The following is a 21142-nucleotide window of genomic DNA, read 5'->3' on the forward strand; positions in this document are numbered from 1 at the left end:
TCTAAACCTCCTCTGGCATTAACATAGCACAAAAACTGTGTGCCAAGAGCTTCATGGCATGGGTTTCCATTGCCAAGTAACTGCTTGCAAGCCTTACATCACCAAGCACAGTGCCAAGCGTTGGACGGAGTGCTGTAAAGCACGCCGCCACTAAACTCTGGAGCAGTGATGAATCACGCGCAAATGCCAGGAGAACGATACCTGCCTGACTGCATTGTGCCAACTATAAAGTTTGGTGGAGGAGGGATAATGCTATGCCTAGGCTGCTTAGTTCCAGTGAAGGGATATCTTAATGCTTCAGCATACCAAGACATTTTGGGTATTTGTGTGCTTCTGCCTTTGTGGGAACGGTTTGAGGAAGGCCCTTTTTTTTCTGTTCCAGCATGACTGTGCCTCAGTGCACAAAGCAAGGTCCGTAACGGCATGGCTGAGTAAGTTTGGTGTGAAAGAACTTGACTGGCCTGCACAGAGCCCTGACCTCAACCCCGTCAACCACGTTTGGGATGAACTAGAACGGATATTGTGAGGCAGGCCTTCTCGTCCAACATCAATGTCTGACCTCACAAACGCTCTTCTGGATGAATGGGCAAAAATTCCCACAGACACACTTCGAAAACTTGTAGAAAAGCTTCCTAGAAGAGTGGAAGCTGTTTCAGCTGCAAAGGGGGAACCAATTCCATATTATTGCCTATGGATTTAGAATGGGTTTTCATTAAAGCTCCTGTAGGTGTGATGTGTAGGTGTCCCAATACTTTTCCATATAATGTATCTCCAATATGGTAATTTACAGGAGACAAAAAATGTTATTAATTTTGAATGGAAGTTCAAAAATGTAAAAACAGTCATTTTGCTTCATTCATGATGAAAATTTAACACTGTTTATGCAACAGCTGGTATTTTCAGGTTTTGGAAAAAAAAAACCCCACACACACGAAAAAATAGAGATACAAGGTTTTGTTTCCGTTAGTGATGACTTGATGACTTGCTGACTTCTTCACTTACCTACAAAATAATAAATTGTACACATTTCCATCATTCAAATATATTCCATCAACATTGTTGAAGAAAAAAATTGCACAGTTTACCTGAAGGACCTCCAAAATCGAAAATTGCATTTTGTTGCCACTGTGAAAAAGGGGTTAATGAACTGAAAAGTAACAGTGAAAATCAAACATTACATAAAACATTTTACATCTCTCTCTCGCTCTCTCTCTCTCTCTCTCTCTCTCTCTCTCTCTTTCTCTGCTTTCATGGTTGTCAGATATACACTGGATGAATTTGGCACAGCCAGGCGCAATGCGGTGGTCCGAGGCTTCATAGATGCACTAACGCGGGGGGGTCCAGGGGGCACCCCCAGACCAATAGAGATGCATTCTCATGACCCTATGAGGTAAATTACTCTACTAAACATGCACATCCACTTTCTAACCATCCTTGCATTTCCTGTGATTAGAGTTTTGAAAAGCACATTGAAAATTCCAAAAATCTAATGGGTGGCTTTTTGAGCTCTAAAAATAAAACAGTCATTTCACAGCTAATTGGAGGTCATCTTGAGGGTCTTGCTGTCATTTAGCACTAAAAGCCACTCCATATCTCATTACATCACACACAGCACTCATCTCTGTACCAACACATTCCCCTTTTTTTCTTTTTTTTCTTTTTTTTTTGGCTTTCTGCCTCTCTTATGTGTCTAAACTGTGTCTCCAAAGTTGCAAATCCAATTCTGCCCTCTAAATACATTAAAAACAAACTGATTCTCTTTCAGAGAATCCTCAGGCCTTCTTCAGGGAATCAGTTAGCGTAGGGGGTTCAGAGAAAGGGCGGCTATTGAGATCTATGGATTTCAGAATGTTACAAGGACCCCACGTCCTGTTTCTGTTCTAACGTCTTCAACCCTTCTCTGGAAACCCGCGGAGAGAACATCAGGTTCTCCGCAGGACGTCGATAAAAGGCGGGAAGAGCACTTCTCAGAACCGCTTGTCTTCTCACCTCTTTTGCCGCTTTCTGATAAAGAATATAACAGTAATGTAATGATGACATGCTGTGATGGCCATGTTATGTAATGAGTATCCTGTTGTTGCATTTGAGACACTCATAGCCAAACCAGCTCTGCCTTCTTAACACGGTAACAAAATATTCTGTTCATGTTTTGTTCAGATTTATGGGCATTGTCAGTGTTTGAGAATACAGTCGCAGTTGCAGTGAACTGTTTATAGGACACATAATCCGTTCACTGCCTTCTTTCATACAAGAGGCAGATCCAACAACACAATCTGATTGGTTGAGAAGAATGTTTATTATTGTCGCCAAGTAATGATTTGCTTTACACTGCAGCTAACCATTTCGAAGTTTCTGCTTTTTATATGTGTGTGTGTGTGTGTGTGTGTGTGTATATATATATATATATATATATATATATATATATATATATATATATATATATATATATATATATGTATATATGTGTGTATATATATGTATATGTGTGTATATATATATATATATATATATATATATGTGTGTGTGTGTGTGTGTGTGTGTGTGTGTGTGTGTGTGTGTGAGAGTAACACTTTTTGCCATTTCAAAAAAAAAATAAATATATAGTTTTTGTCACGAGCACCTTACCATGCCTGACATTGTAGGTTAGCCTGTTCTTCTCTGGTTTTCCTACAGACCTGTGACCTGAAAGGACCCCTATGTGCACATTTTTCCTGATTAGCCACTACTGTTAACTGCTGCTGACATGCTGGCAAACAGTGAATAATGACGACAGTGATATGTACATGTGCAGTGAAGTGTAGGGGGGCAAAAAATCCCAAATTTTGATCTGACCATTCTCAGTACATATCAGATACATATACAGCAGTGTTCTAGGACAAACAAATGAAAGTGTTTTAAATTTGATTTGATAACAAAGACACAAAAAACAGATTTGTGTCACTTCAATGCTGCAATGATCAGTCTTTGTTTATTTGTGTATCAAACTCTTAGGTATGTGGGGGACATGCTGGCATGGCTGCACCAGGCTACAGCCTCAGAGAAGGAGCATCTGGAGGCTCTCCTCAAACAGGTCACAGTGCAAGGTATATTCCGCTGCCGCTGCCCCTGCTCCACTCAGCTCTACTACCTGTAGCACTGCAAACACTGCTACTGCCAGCTGCTGAGAGACTGTCTAGAAAGTGTGTAGCGCTGAAAATGACTTCATAAATTGCAAAGATTCATGTGTAAATAATTATATTATACTATTGTTATTATATTTTCATCAGTATAATGTAGAATTTGCATTTAAAGGTGCCATAAAATGGAAAACCGTGTTTACTTTGGCATAGTTGAATAAGGAGAGTTTGGTAAATGGAGCTGACATACCATAAACCTCAAACAATTTTGTCTCTTCCTTCAAACACAAATCCTGCATAAGCAAAAAGAGGGTAAAACAGGCCAATTTCAAACTCTCTCTTACATAACGGTCTTGAAGTTCATCTTTAAACGAGGCTGAAGTTGGCTTCTTATTTGCCAGCTTCTTAACCAAATGTTCCATTCCACCTTAAATGCTACAGGTTATACAGGCGCCAGAATGTAACTGTTGCACCATTTAAGGTGGAACAGAAAATTATTTCAACAAGCTGGCAAACAGGAAGCCGACTTCATCTCTCACATGTTTAACAGGGTCCCAGACAACATTAATTCGTAGTTGTTAGTTTGTTCTGCACATTTCACTCCAGACAGTTTCTCAAACCTTGGACAGTATCAAGCAGGCTTCACTCAGTATTTGAGATTGAAGAGAGGTGCAGTTCCAACTTTATTAGCATCACAACCCCTACAGCAACCTGTAAATACCTAGCCATGCCATGTGATATCATCTACTTTTTGACAGTTGAAGTCAGATCATCTTAAATTGAAAGTTTCACAGTGAGCAAACAACTTTAAATTACTTTGTGTTGTTGTCGAGATCGACACAAAGTAGCTAGTATAGGTAACGTTAGCTACTAGCAAGCTCCAGGTAACGTGCATAGCTAACTAAGTAGTATGATGACCTAGCTTATTTACATGGCGGTTCATTTTATTTTCCTATCTGTGTCTATTTTCACATTTTGCGTCTGTGTGAGCCATCATGGTGTCTCACTGTAAACCAGCAGAACAGAGCCGAGCTTATCAAATTATTTTTGAGTCCACCAAAACCGGGAAAACATTGTTTCATTCCAGGGCCAAATCACAGGGTTGTAAATGGGCATGTAAAGCCGCATCTGGACGTTTTTTGCTCCGACCAAAAGTGGTAGACAGAGAACAGTTTAAAATACCAAATAAATGCACAGTTTAAAAAAAAACAAATAAATGCAAATAGTTATTTTAGGCTTTACCAGATGACTCGGAGCAGTGCACGGACACCTTATTTTAGTGTGTTATTTTTCTCCTGACTCAGTGATGATGCTTCTTACACTTTTTAAAAAAATCTGACACATTGCAGCTGTAACTAACTCAAAAAACTCATACCAAATGAAATGTAAAGTCTAAACTAGCCATCAGCAGCATCACTAGGTAAGGAGGCCCCCCTTTTTTTTGTTTGTAAACTGAAGAGATGTGTGGTGTGTGCTTTTGACTGTGCAGGTGTTGACGACAGCATGCAGGAAATTGTTGGCCACATAACCGAAGGGGTTTGCAGACCACTGAAGGTAAGGGGCTGGGATGCATGAGCCAAGTTAGATGAAAAGGCCCAGTCCCGCCACATTTTCAGACTTTCACTTTGTCAGTACTAAATCTAGTGAAGCTCATTAGACCAAAACATACTGTATTTGACCATAATTTAATTATAAACTATAAGGTGTCTGTTTAATACTTATATTGGTTGTGTCTCACATTCATATAATCCACTTGGCTTTTTGTGACTGCTTGTCACTCAGGTGCGGATCGAGCAGGTTATAGTAGCAGAACCGGGCGCTGTGCTGCTCTACAAACTCTCTAACCTACTAAAGTTCTACCACCATACAGTCAGGTACTGTCTTACCCTCTGATGGGTGAATGTTGGGACTCATTAAAATGATGAAGTCAAACTATTAATGTTTCTCTTTCTCTATCTCTCTCATAGTGGCATCATTGGCACAAGTGTTGCGTCTCTGTTGATCACTATTGAAGAGATGCATGTCCTCAGTAAGAAGATGTTTTTCAACAGCCTTAGCCTCCATGCTAGCAGACTCATGGACAAGGTAAATAAGCAGTAGATGTTAAATTATACAAAATTATATATTTAAAATTCTTCAGAGTATCCCCTTCCCTTTAAATCAAAGATCATGAAAAATCTGCAAAATTTATAGTATATGTCAGAGTTTATTAGGTGCATATAGTGTGATTCATAACCAACTCTACATAGACCTTGAGAATTCAGTGGGAAGCGAGGTAATGCTCAGATCTCAGAGCTACATAAAACCTATATATTTTATCTTTTCTGCTATTGTGAAATCCTTGAGGTCAACAAACTCTGAAGGACTTGTACCTTGTAAACACCAGGGGTACACGCCTCCGCGTAGGCGAGCACACTGGGCTGCAAAACAGCAGCCCCACACCGGTGCCTCTTAAATTACCGCCAAAATATCCTTGAACACGGCCGGACTTCTTCGGAAGGCTGTTTCATCGACAGGTGGATCGATTGGAACAACAAGTCAGTCTCGCTCTCTGCTCTTCAGAGGGAATTATCGCCTTAGCAGCACGTTAATCGAATCAGCACAGGCTTAGGGACGTTACGTATCAGTGGCCGATGCTCAGTGCCAGGAACGCTGGCCGGAGCTAATCAGCTCCATTAGAGGCTGCAGGGCACTACGGTCTGCTAGCGTGAAGGGATGGAAGGAAGAGCTGAGCATTTATTAGTAAGCAGTGAGAAGAATCAGAGGCAGTGTCACACATGGTAGGCAGGTTATTGAGCATGTGAAGAGGGCAGGTGCAGCTTTGTGAAATTTGTGGAGTATTATTCAATATATTGTAGTTTAGAATTGCTTGGATGGATAGAAATGTTGATAAATTAGATCAATCTCGATTAAGCAAAGTCATATACAACGTTCACAGAAGTGAAGTATGAAACAGTTATGTACTTGGGTAGGTCAGTCATGTTCTTGTTACTGTTTACTCCACAGTTCCTATAGCCAGTGTTTCCCCTAAATGTTTTTTCAGGCTGGCTGGTGGACCCTGCAAAGCTACCGGTATTATTATGTGTAGGTGGTGTCATCAAATAGACCTACTTTTGGTTATATGGCTTGAAGAATGCTAGTAACTTGTTTGCTTGTGTCTGTAAACATTTAGAAGGGGGAGTTCTTGCTGGTTTTAGTCATCAGTAAAACAACAAAAATGAAACACCATACTTGAAGTTGACATTTTTTCAACACCATGTTTTTATTAATATTTAAAGTTGTTTCTTAAGGACCAAGAAATTCTCTGATTAAAGCCTGCTGTGACTAACTTAGACGTTGGAAGACTAGACCTATATAGACAGTGCTTATCTGCCACAAACTCATATATGAGACCATTTTACTGAACCTACAGTAAAAAAATAAAATAAAAAACAATTATGTATTCACTTTAATTATTGACAAGGATTATATATTAATTGTGATGGTAATAAGCATAATATATATTCAAAATCATAATTTATAGTGTACTTTCTATTGGGAAGTGTCCCAAATCCTAACTAAATTTAAACTAATGAAAATGCTATTTTTAAGAGATCTCTTTGGATTCTTTTAAAGTGGAGTTGAAGGATTTTAATTCATCATGAGTTTAATTTGTAAAATAAAAAAAAAAACTTGAAAAATGCTGTCCCACATTTTCATATCACTACCTTTGCAAGTGTTATTGTTGTATAGTGACAAAATTAGATGTTCAATTATTTATTTTAATAAAATAAACATAATTAAGGCATGAGGTCATTTAAAGGATTTTAGTCTAAAGTCCAGGTCAGTTGCAAGTTAAAAACAGGTTTTCAACCAGTTTTCTTTAAACCAGTTTGGTGGAATGTTACATATTTAGTCAATAAGCACAAACCAGTTCTCCTCTGCCAATCACTGTTATCACTTGGAATTAAGTGAAAATAATCAATACACCACATAAGAAATGAACAACAGGAAGCAAACATAAGCCTACCAGCTACGTCCTAATTGCTGTTTTGTTCACAATAAATTAATAAATGTTACATTATTTTTATATATATATACATAGTGTCATGTTACCATTACCATTTAGTGTCCTGATAGTATATAATGTTGGCAGATGTCAAATTCATCATTGTTGTGATGTCACTGGCATGATTGTGTGTACAAATGACTGCCCATTCAGCCTTCAGCAGTTTATCTGCCCATTCCCATTGAACTGAAGAAGTGTGGTTTCTGCAGACAGTCTGTAGCACTACTGGAGTGGAAAATGTGGGTGAAGATGATTAACTGTTGTGCTGTTCCTGGCTGTCGGGAAGTATATATATTATTGCATAACCTTCCAAAGGACCCAGACATCAAGCAGGAGTGGCTTTCCAGCATCTCAGTCTGCACTAAACAGTTTGTTCTGTACATTTCTGTGGACTGTTGAATGAGACACAGTATAGGGCAGCCAATCAGGACAGAGGTCATTCACAAATTACATGCAAAACATGGTTCAATAACAGAAACAGCCTGTTTAATAGTAAAGGATAGAGAGAGGTTGGAAAATGGTAATCAGAAATGAGTTGTGATTGTTTTTTGGTACATAAACCCACACAAATGTCAAAGTGGGTCTTAGGGTAAAAAAGTGCAGTGTGTGCCTATTATGCATGTATTGTTTCCGGCTTTTCAGTTGGTTTCTCTTTAGCTTTCTTTTTTTTCTTTTCTTTTCTTTCTTTTCTCTCTCTTTCTTTCTTTCTTTCTTTCTTTCTTTCTTTCTTTCTTTCTTTCTTTCTTTTTCTCTCTCTCTCTCTCTCTCTCTCTCTCTCTCTCTCTCTCTCTCTCTCTCTCTCTCTCTCTCACATAGGTGGAACTGCCTCCTCCTGATTTGGGCCCCACAGCCTCCCTCACTCAGACACTTTCTCTCCTTAGAGAGGTTCTCGCCTCCCACGACTCCTCTGTTCTCCCCCTGGATGCCCGCCAGGCTGACTTTGCTCAGGTAAAGAACGTGTTGTGGATACCAAACCTAAAGGATATTCTAGATACTGTATTTTACAGTTTTGCGTCTTTATTCAAAGTGTACTGTAGTTTAGTGAAGCCTTGTTTCTCTATTATGTTGCAAAATATCCAGTATACAGTGTCCTCCTTGCCATACAGTGTCCTTGAAAACCCACGATTTGCAGTCTCTTGAGAAAAAAAAAGAAAGTCAGACAAACAGGTCTACTGAAGAAAAGCACTGCAGCTGAGGATAGAAAAACTACTAAGGTTGTAAGACTCTAGAAACAGCTGTCCCTGAAATCACCAACAACCTCCAGATTACAGGAACAATCTACTGTTTACAGAAGATTTCAACAACAGAATTATAAAGGCTGCACTGAAAGACATAAACCTCTCATCATCCTCCAAAACAGAAGGCCGGATTACAATAGGCTAAAAAGTGCAAAGTGGTGGAACAAAGTTTTACAGACAGAAGAGATTACGGTAAACACATTGTAGAAAGGTCAATGAGTGGAGAAAAGAAGACTTAGACAGCCAATGCAAGGCTTGCTTGCTCATTTTATGAAACATGATAGAGGTTTTTGTTGAACTGTGTATGACTTGCAGCCTCTGGAGGTGGCACACTCATCATTACTGATAAAGAATGTCACTTTTCAAGTGCATAGTATGTCTGTTTCCTAGAAGTTTCCCAATGTATATTGAGGTGGTGCTGCACAAAGCAACAAGATTCAAACGTGCGTTAAATACAAAAGGTGGAAAGTTTTGGACTTACCATGACGGTGTGCCATTTTTTAAACCAATGTTTCACTTGGTGAAAAGATAAGTGCAGCCAGAAATCCCCTCAACCCAAAGAAGAACTGAAAGTTATTTTGTCTCGTCATGGCTACTTACCTTAGTGTAATTTTCCTCCAGTTTTTCTGCTCTTTCCTCATTTTCTGTCTAATTATAACTGCTTGAGCAAATTGCAAAAGTAACTGTTTGGACTTTACTGTGTCTGCACTTTCGTGAAGGTGAGAACACTCATAAATGCTTATTAAACAGCACACACATCTCGAATACTAGTCTTCTGTGTTGTGTTCAGGTGTTGTCGTGCATCCTGGACCCTCTGCTGCAGCTCTGCACTGTGTCTGCCAGCAATTTGGGCACTGCAGACATGGCCACATACATGGTGAACTCTCTCTACATGATGAAAACTACTTTGGCCTTGTTTGAGTTTACGGACAAACGGCTGGAGATGCTTGAGTTCCAGGTACAGCATGTCAGCATTGTATTTTGAAGAGAAGGTTGTCTATCCTGTATCAAAAGTATGGCTTTTGCAAGTTCCTGTTATGATTTTAGTGATCTCGATTTTTACAGCTTTCAGTATCCTTGCAGTGTTATTAAAATTTACTGTAACTTTTTTAAAAAGCACTAATATGCACAGATATTAAACTGTCAGACTTTGATTGAATCACCTGTGTTTCTTTTAACACAAAAATGTAAACAACTTTGTAAACCATATATGTAAGCGTCTTGGTAAATGTGTCTTTAATTCCACTGTGACTTTTTAAAGGGCCCATATCCTACATTTATTGTATGCTTTATTTGTTCCTCCAAGTTCCCGCTTATGTGTAGTTTTATGTACTAAAAATTAGTAATTCATAGTATTTCGTTTTTATCAGTTTTACCATTTTGACTAGCCTCCTTTTTTTTACTGTGCCTTTAAGACTGATAGATGTAAATAATATGGAAATTGGTTGACCGTCCTGTGTTGTGACTCATTCAGAAAGCAGTAAGCTGAATAAGAAGATGTATGTAAATGAGTTGGCTCTAAAGACATCACAGAAACAGTACATTTAAAACAGGCTGTTTTTGCAGCTTAACTTCCACGTATGGACTGTATGGGCTGGGGAGTGAACACTACATTTTGAAGCTTTAACTATGTTCACAGGCTAGTTAAAATGTGTTTTTCAAGATATGGGCGCTTTAAAAAGATATTATTCATACATAGTTACAGTAACAAACCAAACCCTTTGCAAATCAGATTCTGCCCTTCTCAACCCCTCTTTCACTATGTGCCTCTGTCATATTGCTTTCCATCGAGTTAGCTGTTGTAATGAACCCCTTTTAGGTTCTGGCGGGAACTGAAACGACTCCAGCTCTTCTAGTGAAAGAAAGTGGCAGAGAATATTTTAATGTTTTTTGTTTTTCTCGATGTTTCAATACTTTGTGTATTAGATTGAGGCTCACTTGGACACTCTGATCAACGAGCAGGCGTCCTACGTGCTGACCCGAGCTGGACTCGGCTACATCTACAACTGTGTACAGCAGCATAGCGTGGAACAGGTAGGACTGCTGATCCCAGACCAGCTCTGCTGTTTTTAATGTTATACATCTGGCCTAGACTGTTGAAGGTGAGCTAATTTTTAATTAGCACAAAAGGGCAACTTGCTACTGTCCTGGTCAATTTTTGTCATCCTCTACAGTGAGTACTGTTTATTTGCTGAATTTAACATAATGGAAAAATATATAAAAACATAAATAAAAATATATAAAATTTGGCCTAAACAAAATTTATGGTATATTTTATATTTCAATTTTTCCAATATGCCAAGCAAATAATATGCATATAAATATAAACCGTACACTAAAATGTGCTAACTGTAACTGTAATAGCTGTAATACAGTTCACGTGCACATTTTATTTTACCACTGAATATTTATAGTGGCTCAAAGGCATGTAATAGTATAACAATAACCATGTTAATTGTATTAATTAAACTTTATCTTTTAGCTTCAGAATTTGACCCATGAGTATTCAGACAGAAGAAAGAAATAACTTGAAGTCTTTTGAATCACGTTCAAGGTCATGGCATCTTTCTTGCAACATACTAAAAAAACACATGGGCCAGTATTCTGTGAGAATTAGGCCTTTATTGGTGAATGTCATGTAGGTGTGAAAATTTGAGCTCACATCTCAGTCTGCCACTCTCAGGTCTTGTATTTCAGATATTAGTGCAGTTTATAGAGTCAGTGTTTGCTTAATGGGCTTCTTTCATCAGAATCCATCCCCGCTAGGACCTTACTTCTGTTGGAAATGTTGTTTGGTCCAGTCTAGGACAGCCCATGATCAATATGTAATTAGATAGCAACAAGTAATTGTAGTATTCAAGCATTTCAGCACACCAACAAAGGTCACTTATGACACATAAAATAACCTTAAAAATGTATAAAAATAACCTTATCATAAACAGTTTGTTGATATCAGCTCCACAGCACTCAAATTCTGTCTCAGTTTTGACTAATCAAATAGCTGATTTTCCATGTCCTTTCATACTGGAGTCCACCAGCCACTGTGGGCTCTGGGCTGTAATGGCCCAGCATCATGTTTTAATGATAAGAGTTAATTGTTGGTTATCAAGAGTGCACACACAGGAGTGGATGAGAAAGCATTGCTCTGTATTTTGGCTTTATAATAGGTCAGAGTAGGCCATGTGAAGATATTGTTATTGTGATAAATTATGCCACATTACATCAAAATATCCTGGATATCATTGATACTTAAAGAGAATTGAACAGCTGTATGTTTCATTGCAAAGATAGCATGTTTGTGTACTGTGCAACATTGAATAAAAATGTTTTTTTTTTTTTTATTTATTTGACAGTATCCGTACTTCTTCTAGCAGCACACCAGTACTGTACTGTATGCGTAATCTGCTTGTTTTAACATTTGGCTCCTGATAGACAAACAGATTGTTCTTGTAGCACCGGCTTCTGCTAACAATTGCCTGATGAGCAATACAATAATGGCAAAGTAATGCATTTGACTTTGGCACATGGAACGTGGGATGTATGTACTAGTGAAAGTTTAAAAAAATGGTCTTTAATTTTATTTTTTATTTTTTTTGGCTCCAATGTAAAAGTAACAGAGTGCTTATATCCTGGGCACATTTCTGGCCAGTCAGTGAATATATGAATCCATATGTATAATTTTAGCCATTGCAATGTGCCTAAAAACCAAATGAAAAAGGTGCAGTGTCGCTAAAACCAGAAACCAGCCTATGTCAACTATACAGTACATTACATTGTGAATTACATTTAAGCTGAATCCCACAGTGCAAGTGCTACTGCAATAAACACACTTATCCTTTTCATCATAGGCAACTGTCTATGATTCTGCTTTTTGATTGTTTTTCTGTCTGTTGTTTTTTTTTAAAATTATTTTTAAACCAACAATCTAAATATATTGGCTTGTCTGAAAAAATAGCTGGAAACAATTTTTGTAAAAGTGCTCTTTGTCTTTCTGCTCATGTATACCACAGAGGTATAAACTAGAAAAGCTTTTTGGAGTCTGTATGTGTCTGTATGTCATAACGGAAGCTCACTTAAGCTCCTCTCTGCGTATATTTAAAGCAGCGTTTATGGCTGTTATATTGCCTGTAATGAGTGCGCTGTCTGCCTGCTGCTCATCCTCATCTCTGATGGCTCACTTTGCTCTTTTTTTTCCCTTTTTTCTTCACGTTTTACAGGAATAGTCTGCTTTGTTTACATAGCCTCTCTTTAGACCCTGTTGCCATGGTTACGCCATGGTAAAGCTCTCATCAATAGATCTGTGAGCACAGCTTTTTGCACAAGTTTTTCAGACACCAGGAAATGACCTGGGATTGAAAAGGCCCAGGGGGAAAAAAGAAATTATTATCCATATTCTCCAATTTATCATGTGTCTCATTACATACATCTTTTGAAGTCCTCTGTTCCCCACTCATTTTGATGTTTTACTGTTTCATTGTAGAAAGTCTTTATTTAGCACAAAAGTGTAGTGTGTGCAATCCATACGTTGTAATTTATGATATTTGGGGTCTGGGAGGTTTTTGGAGTAACTTTCAAGCAGTATATTGAGTATACCTGATATTTGCAAAACTTGACAGGAGAGAAGGCAAAAACGTTCTTAACATTGAATGAAAGGGTTGTTTTTTTTTTTTTTTTTTTGCCTCAAATCTTTATGGAGCTTATTTATTGTGCCATTCATCATGCAATTTTACACATTGTAAAGGACAGCTGGTATTTTCAAAATCTGTTAAAAATAGAGATATAAGGTTTCGTTCCAAGGCGACACTGTTTCCCCATGGAAAGAACCACAGTAGTTCATTTTGAATTGGTACTTAAAGTACCTCAATTCATCTCCATGTTTCACTCTGTGTTCACTGCCCTGTAATGCAAGTTTCAGTAAGCAACTTCATGTCAGCTTAAACCCATTGAGGAGGACAAGTGATGCAAAACTGGTATGTTCCTTGAGCTGCTCATGACTCCTTCTGTTACAATGTCACTCTCTATTGTCATTTATATGAATGGACACTTCAGAGGAGCAACAATACGGAGTCAGGAAAAAGTCAGAGAGGGAGAGAGAGAGAGAGAGAGAGGGAAAAAAGAGAGAGTAATGCCTTGGCATCGTCTTGCAGTCTGGTCATTCTTTTGCCAGTCCTCCCCCATGAAAGGCTGCAGGGTGACTAACTGCCTCAAGACACCTGCTGTCCACAAGTGCAGAACACAACTGTCTCGCCTCCTGCTCCTCTGCCTTCTCCCGCTACATTCAGCATTAATTATGGGCTCTTCCTGCACTCAATTACTTTGACAATAAAATGATTGGGTCTCGACAAGTCTATTTTCTGGGTTTTCAGGTTTTTGTGTGAACTGTTTTAATAATTCTTTTGTTGCAAGTCTGAGTGCTACTTCTCCAAGACTGTAGGCCATTCAAACTTTGATGTCTTTAAATTGGCTTTTATAGCTTTTTTTATGTACTTCTTTTCTCTCACGCTGTTTAAAAGCTTGGCAGGTTTTTCTTCATTACTGAATGTGTTGTTGGATTCAAATACTTACCTAGCTAACAGTCAGTCCAGGTTAATCTTGACTAGATAGCAAAGTCTCGTGTGTTACTGGTCCCTTCTATCTGTGATGCTGACTTTTTTGGGGTCAGTTTTCCTTTAAATGGTCTCTTCTGCTTCTGGAAAGTATGTTGATGTAGATGTAGATGTGGCTACAGCATCATTACTTCTAATATTGTTTGAAAAGTTGCCCACCTGCTTATAGTCCGGTCATATCTTTTATCCAATTGTGTGTCAAATGTATCTTTTTTAGCACATCACTCTTTCTCTCCTGTTGTTGATTTTCTAAGTGAAAATAAGTTAACACATCCTCCACATAGAACACACTTCTGCCATTTTAATGCACAGTTACTGTTTATTTTCTGAGTTTAACATATTGGAGAAAAAAAAACACAAAAAGTGCCCAGTACAAATATTCAGAAGGTGCATTTTATATTTTTTTTTATAGTTTTTTTTCCCCCCAGTATATTAAGCTCAGCAAATAAATAGAAATTGTTCACTAAAATTTACAGGAAAATGTAATTTAAGTGTGTTAAGCATTGCACTGATATCGATGTCACTTAAACGCAGTATTAAAATCAGTATTGGCGATGGAGATACCAGTATCTCTGACCGATACCGCAAAGCAGTTTCTGATGCACACACGTGCTGGTGCTAGACGGTACTTAACAGTACATTAGCAGTGTGGGTTGACAAGCAGGTGTAAAAGTGCTCCTGGCAAAATCTGTAATGCCAGAGTTTCTTGGGAAGGCAGTAGTAGTGGGCGATGTACTGTTTGGAATTCTTCCTAAACTATTGTTTCACCGATATGTCACAAATACACTAGATAATGCAACGCACATACAGTGTAAAACATGCTAGCAGGAGCTCCTTACCTGAATGGCTGAGCCGCTTCTCTTAGTGATAACACATCTCCCTCTATGTAGTCAGTAACAGACCAAGTTAATGTTAGCCCAGGTTGTTGTTAAGAAAGTGAACATTAGAGAGAGTTAAGGAAGGAACCGCCAGTCTTTTAGGGTAACGTTAGTCTTCAGCATATCAGCCCACTAGCAGAGCCTGTGTGTGCCCCAGCCACCCCAGCAGTGAGCCTCCATCATTCAATTGCATCACGCAGCAGTGTGGTCTCACAGCCGTCTGCATCAACCAAGCTGAGAAATCCGTGGCTCAATTGCTGCTAATGACAGCATGAAAGACTTTTACTCAACTCCAGCAGAGTCTGTTGCTCGGAGATGTACGGGACGCACGTAGGAGTCTTGTGCCTTGAGAAATCCAGAGAAGTTGTTGTGTGCTAATATGTGCAGACCATGGATTTATTTATTTATAGTTCAGTTCTGTTTTTAATAGTAACTAAATAATAATTATTTAGTCTTATTATATTTTTAAACGTCTAAAACAGTTTTTTTTATAAAACGTTTAAAAAAGTGTGTGTGCGTGTGTGAAACCTGTTGTTGTTGTTGTTGTTGTTATTATTATTATTATTATTATTATTATTATTATTACTACTACAGGGAAATGTATAGATCATTGATGCGTGATATTTATCTCTCTTTCCATTGCCCTCCCACCCCCCAGGGTCCTCTATCCAATCTCCCAAGCATGGACAGTTCATCTCTAAAAGCAGCTATGGTGAGTCTCTTTTTACACACATTCAAACACTCTATTGTTACTTTTCACTTCATTCATTTTGTTCTTCTCTTTCTCTTTCTTGTAACTGTCATCCTTTCTTTATGCCCAGGTCCAGTTTGACCGCTACTTGTCATCTCCTGATGCTTTCATGATGCCTCAGCTCAACTTTCTCCTCAGTGCAGCTATCAAGTGAGCCACTTCTTGTCCCTCCAAGGCTGCAAACACTATATAGAAATTGTAGCGTTTATGAAGATTCCTACTTTTTGAACTCACATCAGCTTCATTTGTATGGGATACCATTGCTTCAGCAATGTTATTTCCATGATGCGTCCTTTGTACTGCATCCTTTTAGCGCTTTGAGACGATACCAGGGCTATCAGTTTTGCTGATGTTAATGAGAATAACACAATGCTTTACACAGAAATACAAGTAAAACACTGAGAAGATAAAATGTAAATGGATATAAATGGAATTACAGCACATTTAAAAACAATTTCTAATATTCTCTGGGATACGATTCCAGAGTTAAGGAGCATATATATGATCTTTCACCATCTGAGCTGAGAGATCCTAGGATTATTTTACAGTTAATTATCAGGTTACAAACAACACAAATAGGCTTATCTGAAAAGTAACACATTTTCCATAGTTTTTCAAAGATTTGAAAGCATTTCATTGGAAGAAAGATAAAAAGGAAGCTAAAGATGTATAATACTGTATGGATAGCAGTGTGTAAAAATGAACAAACATTAATGCAGTAAAACCTTTTTAAATTTCTTATTAAAAAAAGAGCTCTTTTGAGCTGATGAGATGAACACACCACCTCCAGTACACCTGATTCAACATAATGAAGTATTGATTAGCCAAGGTTTGTGATGATAACAACAAATAATACTGGTCTGCAACAAGAAGTGGTTTGGAAATGGTTATACGAACATACATGAAATCACTACTTATTGTACTAACATTATTGTTATTTATCCCCTTAAATGGCCAGGACCCACTGACAGGCCCAAAAAGTTATTGCACACGTCTATCCCCTAAGAGTAGCTCAGCCCGTTTGCATTGAAGTCCATGTAGTTACTGAATAATAAGCCCTAATATGTAAGACGTCTGGGGTTTTTAGGGGTTAGTCTAGTAATAGTACTTTTCTGAGCCAAAAATGCCTTAAAATTGCCTAGATGAATAGCTTTTTAAAACTAAATTTTCCAGGTGCCTTTTGCTCAGTACTGTATAGATTAGCTGACTAAGTGAGCCTGTTTAACAGTGTATCTGTTTAGCTCTGTTTTTTAGTGTAAGAGAGGCCACTAGAAGAATTTAAATTATATATTATCAAAATGCAGATTGCATGTAGTCATTGCTAATTTATTGCGAACGTATATTTTAATCTATTTATTTATTTATTTATTTATTTATTTATTTATTTGTTTGTTTGTTTGTGTTTTTTTGGTCCAGTAAATAAAAATAATAAACCATTCAGAAACGTACTGTTCGTTATTGTCCGTACAGTTGTTCCCACTGTGGACAGCAAGTAGAACGGCAAGCATGAGACTACATGTGCATTTGTTGTGTTTCTTTTTTTTTCCTCCTCCCTCCTTTTTTCACTGCAGGAGTATGCTTTTAGCATGAGTGTGGTGTTGCTGTTTGAGAGAGAAAGATAGAGACTGACTGAGTCACATTGTTACTGGGAAATGTAACAGGGCTCGAGGAGCACTCAGTGTCCCTTAGGTTAATGTTCTCTATTAATGGAGATGGAATCACGGATGGGCCGGCCACAGCTAATTATCTACCGGTCCATTTCTCTCTCGCGTTCTCTTTTTCCCCTCTCTCGCCCACCCCTTCCAAGCTCCACTTCTCTCTCGCCTACACATAACCGCTAAACATGGCTTGACTCTACGTGGCTTTCAGAGTGGGGCAAATAGGTGGAATGGTTTATTGGAAACCTTGTTCACACGCATTCATATATTATGCACTTTGCTATACACACTTCTTGTTAAAACCAAGCTGGTTGTTGAAATCAGGCATATTTACACGTGGAGATAAATGTTTGCATGCTTTTCAGTTATCCTTTTACTGCTAGAGCCCACACTGTCATCGTATGTTTAACTACAGCAGCTGAGATTTTGTGCAGCTGTAGGTGGCACTGTTAGCCTCTTGTCCTGACTGTGGAGCAGTGGTGTCTGAGAGACCTACTGTATGTGCTTCGTCAACTAGCAACGTGAAGCAGGACTTCATGTAGTTACCAGTTAGAACAGCTGGTACAGTCGTGTGCAAAAGTTCAGGCAAATTATGTTTTATTGATTTTTATAAGTGTATGTACGGTAACACATCCTCTACAGAGACCACACATTTTAATATGCAATTACTATTAATTTGCTGAATTTAATATTTTGGAAAACAAGAACATAAACTGTGGTCTGTGAAGTTATGGCACATTTAAAATGTTAAATTTCAAAATGCTAAACTCATCAAATAAATAGAAATTGTGCACTAAAATTAACAGAAAATGCCATATTTAAGTTCTCTGTAGAGGATGTGTTAACATATTTTCACTTTGAAGATCAACAAAACAATTGGTTGTCATTTGACTGGAGTGTTCAAACTTTTGCATGGAACTGTATGTGTTGGTATATAACGATGCTTACTGATAAAGTGTTTTATTTTGTGATATTCTGTTTCCCACGGGTACCTAAACTTTTGTCTTGGGCCGTCAAGGTGCAAAGTTTGTGGTGGGCTGAGGGGCAAAAAGACAAAATAATATACACATGAAGTTATGAAGGGTTTAAATCGAGTTCTTAAAAATGTACTTTATTACATTATATCGTGTTATAACACTGTATTGTGCTACTAAACACAATGAAAAAGGAAAATAAGGAATAAGAGGTTGGGGGTAGGGTTACTTTCTGGCAGGCCAAGTCATACGTCCTCACAGGATAGCTTTGGCCTGTGGGCCTCACTTTGGGCACTCCTGCTTTACCCAGATCTCAGTTTGCTTTGAAGTTTAGACTGTAAAAATATACTTGTTTTATTTAGTCTGAATGCAGTATTTTGTAACTGAATTGAATTGAGCATACTTTTTTTTGGGGTGAAATGCAGTGTGACTGACCTTCTCTTTCAAAACATTTCAAAATTGTAAGGCACATCTTTGCATTGACTGTTTTGCTAACGCTGCTTTGAAGTACATAATAGATGACATTTTACATCTATAAAGGTGAGTCAAATCAGTTAAAAGACAGAATGGTTGTGAAAGACTGTGAAAAGAGGAGTTATCTCCGAGTTCTTTGATATTTCCACAGCCTTCTGATGCAAACAAGTGTCTTAAAGCTGTAGCGAGTAGAACTTTCCTTTTACCATCAGAATAGGAGATTATAATAATCCATTTTTTAAATAAATACAGGGGGTCAACTCTTTAAATCTATTCATGGTTTTAACTATAGGGTCCTGCTTGAATATACTATTCACTGCCAAATAAACAACAGTGCCGGTCATTTCAGATGACTTTCTATATGTTCTTGGTTGGATTTGAGAGAGACAGCACTGCATTACGAAGACGCTGATGTCAAGTGATCCCTCAAGAATCAAAGCTTTAGTTGTGTCTAACCAGCTACCAGAATTTAAAAAGACCCCTTATCTGTGGTAAAATAAATGTAAACAGACTTCGTGAAAACTCTGTGAAAGATCAGTTCCACATTTTCACGTGAGTGAAACTGGCCTTTGAAGAACCTTTTTTTTTTTCCTTTTCTAGCTCTACTGCGCATCGCATAGCTGTCTGAGCTGCTGGGCAATGTGTACAAGTGCGTAGTTTGTTTGCTAGTCTGACGAATGTTAGACTCTTAGCTGACAAATGTTGCCTATCAATGCCTTGTGGTGTTGTTTTTTTTTGTTTTTTTTTGTTTTTTTTAGCAAATATTAACATTTGTTTACATGAGCACTATACTGTTTGTGTTAGTCACTAACATTTACCACTGCGGTAACTGTGGTCACTACCAGTCAGTTTACCTCAATAATTCGGGATCTCACACAGATTTAAAAAAAAACAGTAATGTAGTCGTTTATCTGACTTTGGTTAATGAAGTCACAAATCTTTAGGATCAGTGATATGCTTGCAGTCGAGTTGCCAGCCCCTTATATTGTGTTATAATAAAATATCCATCCGTAGGTTGTCCCTTGTCCTCGAAAAAGTGCTATAAAAACAAAAACTATAATTCCTTCTTAGTAAAAATAAGTAAACTGGACCAAATTAGAACTCATGTTTTTTTTCCCCCTCTCTCTCTTCTACAGAGAGCAGATTTTCAAGCAGTCCACAGAGCTGGTGTGCCGTGCATATGGAGAGATGTATACAGCTGTAACCAACCCAGCCAACAACTACAAAGAGCCTGAGAGTGTGTTACACAGATCCCCTCAGCAGGTACAGACCCTGCTGTCCTGAGCTCCAGCACACACTCCCACACATCATCACTGGGTCTGGGTCTGAACCAGTATCACTGACTTTGGCGTCCAGAAGATCAGGTGCCACACACTGGCTGGGCGGCAATATGAGCCAGTCAGTCAGAGGCGGACACAATGTGGATTCTAGTGGTGCGGCTGGGGTAGGCATGGGTGGTGACAGTGTGTGTTTTAAACTTTTAAGCCACTTGGTGTCCTTCTCTTCGGCTCCCACATTGTTGTGGGTAAAAGGCTCTGTTTGAGGAAGAGACAGAACAGCTCGCACTCTGCAAAAAAACAAAACATATTTTTCCTCTCCACATGAACGGATTCCCACTGGCAGGCCTGGGAGAACAAACTAAAGACCTTTCAGCACCACACACATACATTCACGCAGAGACACGCAGTGCATACGGTTACAGTGCAAAACCATCTACTCTATCAGGGCTGCACAATATATTGTTAATTGTTATTGCGATGTCAGCTTTTGCAATGCCGAAATCTCAGAATTAGTATGCTGAAGTTTATTAACTAATTACTGTGTTGTTAGCATCTTGACCAAATATTTTGTTCAAAGTATGCCTGTGCCCAGTGACCATTAACGGAGTTACCTTGTTAACAGCTCTGAATGATACGACGGTGTTTTAGGGCCACTGTTAATAAAAATAAAAATAGTAGACTTTGAGAATAGAGTCATACTATTTCGAGAATAAAGTAGTAATATTTCTAAAAAAAAAGTCGTACTATTTCGAGATAAAAGTCGTATTAGTTCGAGAACAAAAGTCGTAGAATTACGACATTAAAGTGGTATTATAACCAGGAAAGGTCGAGATAGTGTGGCCAAAGCCTTTGTACAGAGAAGGCAGCACCTCCTCGTGTTAAAATGGGGCGGGGAGGAGGAGGAGTTACACTTTCATATCGATTTCACCCATAAAGAAATACTCAGTCTCCCTGTCTCTCCTGGCACATCAGCACCAGATTGTTATTAGTATAAGAAACAGCTGAAACGGCTGTGCAGGAAACTGTGTTTATTTAAAATAAAGAACCAGACGGACTCAGAGGAAACTGTCTGTCTGTTTTGTTGAAGGAGAATTGCAGGTAGGGTCGTCTACACGGCTA

At 38.4% G+C, this 21142-nt stretch overlaps 1 protein-coding gene across 1 annotated transcript in view; it reads left to right on the plus strand.

Moving 5' to 3' along the window:
* The window catches only part of cog6 (component of oligomeric golgi complex 6), a 47188-nt gene extending 26867 nt beyond the window's left edge, over positions 1-20321 (plus strand). The window contains exons 9-19 of the mRNA XM_036563393.1: positions 1262-1390; positions 2992-3083; positions 4606-4670; positions 4899-4990; positions 5084-5201; positions 7981-8112; positions 9193-9360; positions 10329-10436; positions 15545-15598; positions 15708-15787; positions 19880-20321. Coding sequence (XP_036419286.1) covers positions 1262-1390; positions 2992-3083; positions 4606-4670; positions 4899-4990; positions 5084-5201; positions 7981-8112; positions 9193-9360; positions 10329-10436; positions 15545-15598; positions 15708-15787; positions 19880-20027 — 1186 coding nt within the window. The 3' untranslated portion in view covers positions 20028-20321. The remainder of the gene's footprint in view (positions 1-1261; positions 1391-2991; positions 3084-4605; positions 4671-4898; positions 4991-5083; positions 5202-7980; positions 8113-9192; positions 9361-10328; positions 10437-15544; positions 15599-15707; positions 15788-19879) is intronic.
* The last annotated feature ends 821 nt before the right edge of the window (positions 20322-21142 follow it).

The sequence above is a fragment of the Colossoma macropomum genome, unplaced genomic scaffold (assembly GCF_904425465.1).
Source record: "Colossoma macropomum unplaced genomic scaffold, Colossoma_macropomum, whole genome shotgun sequence".
Lineage (NCBI taxonomy): Eukaryota > Metazoa > Chordata > Actinopteri > Characiformes > Serrasalmidae > Colossoma > Colossoma macropomum.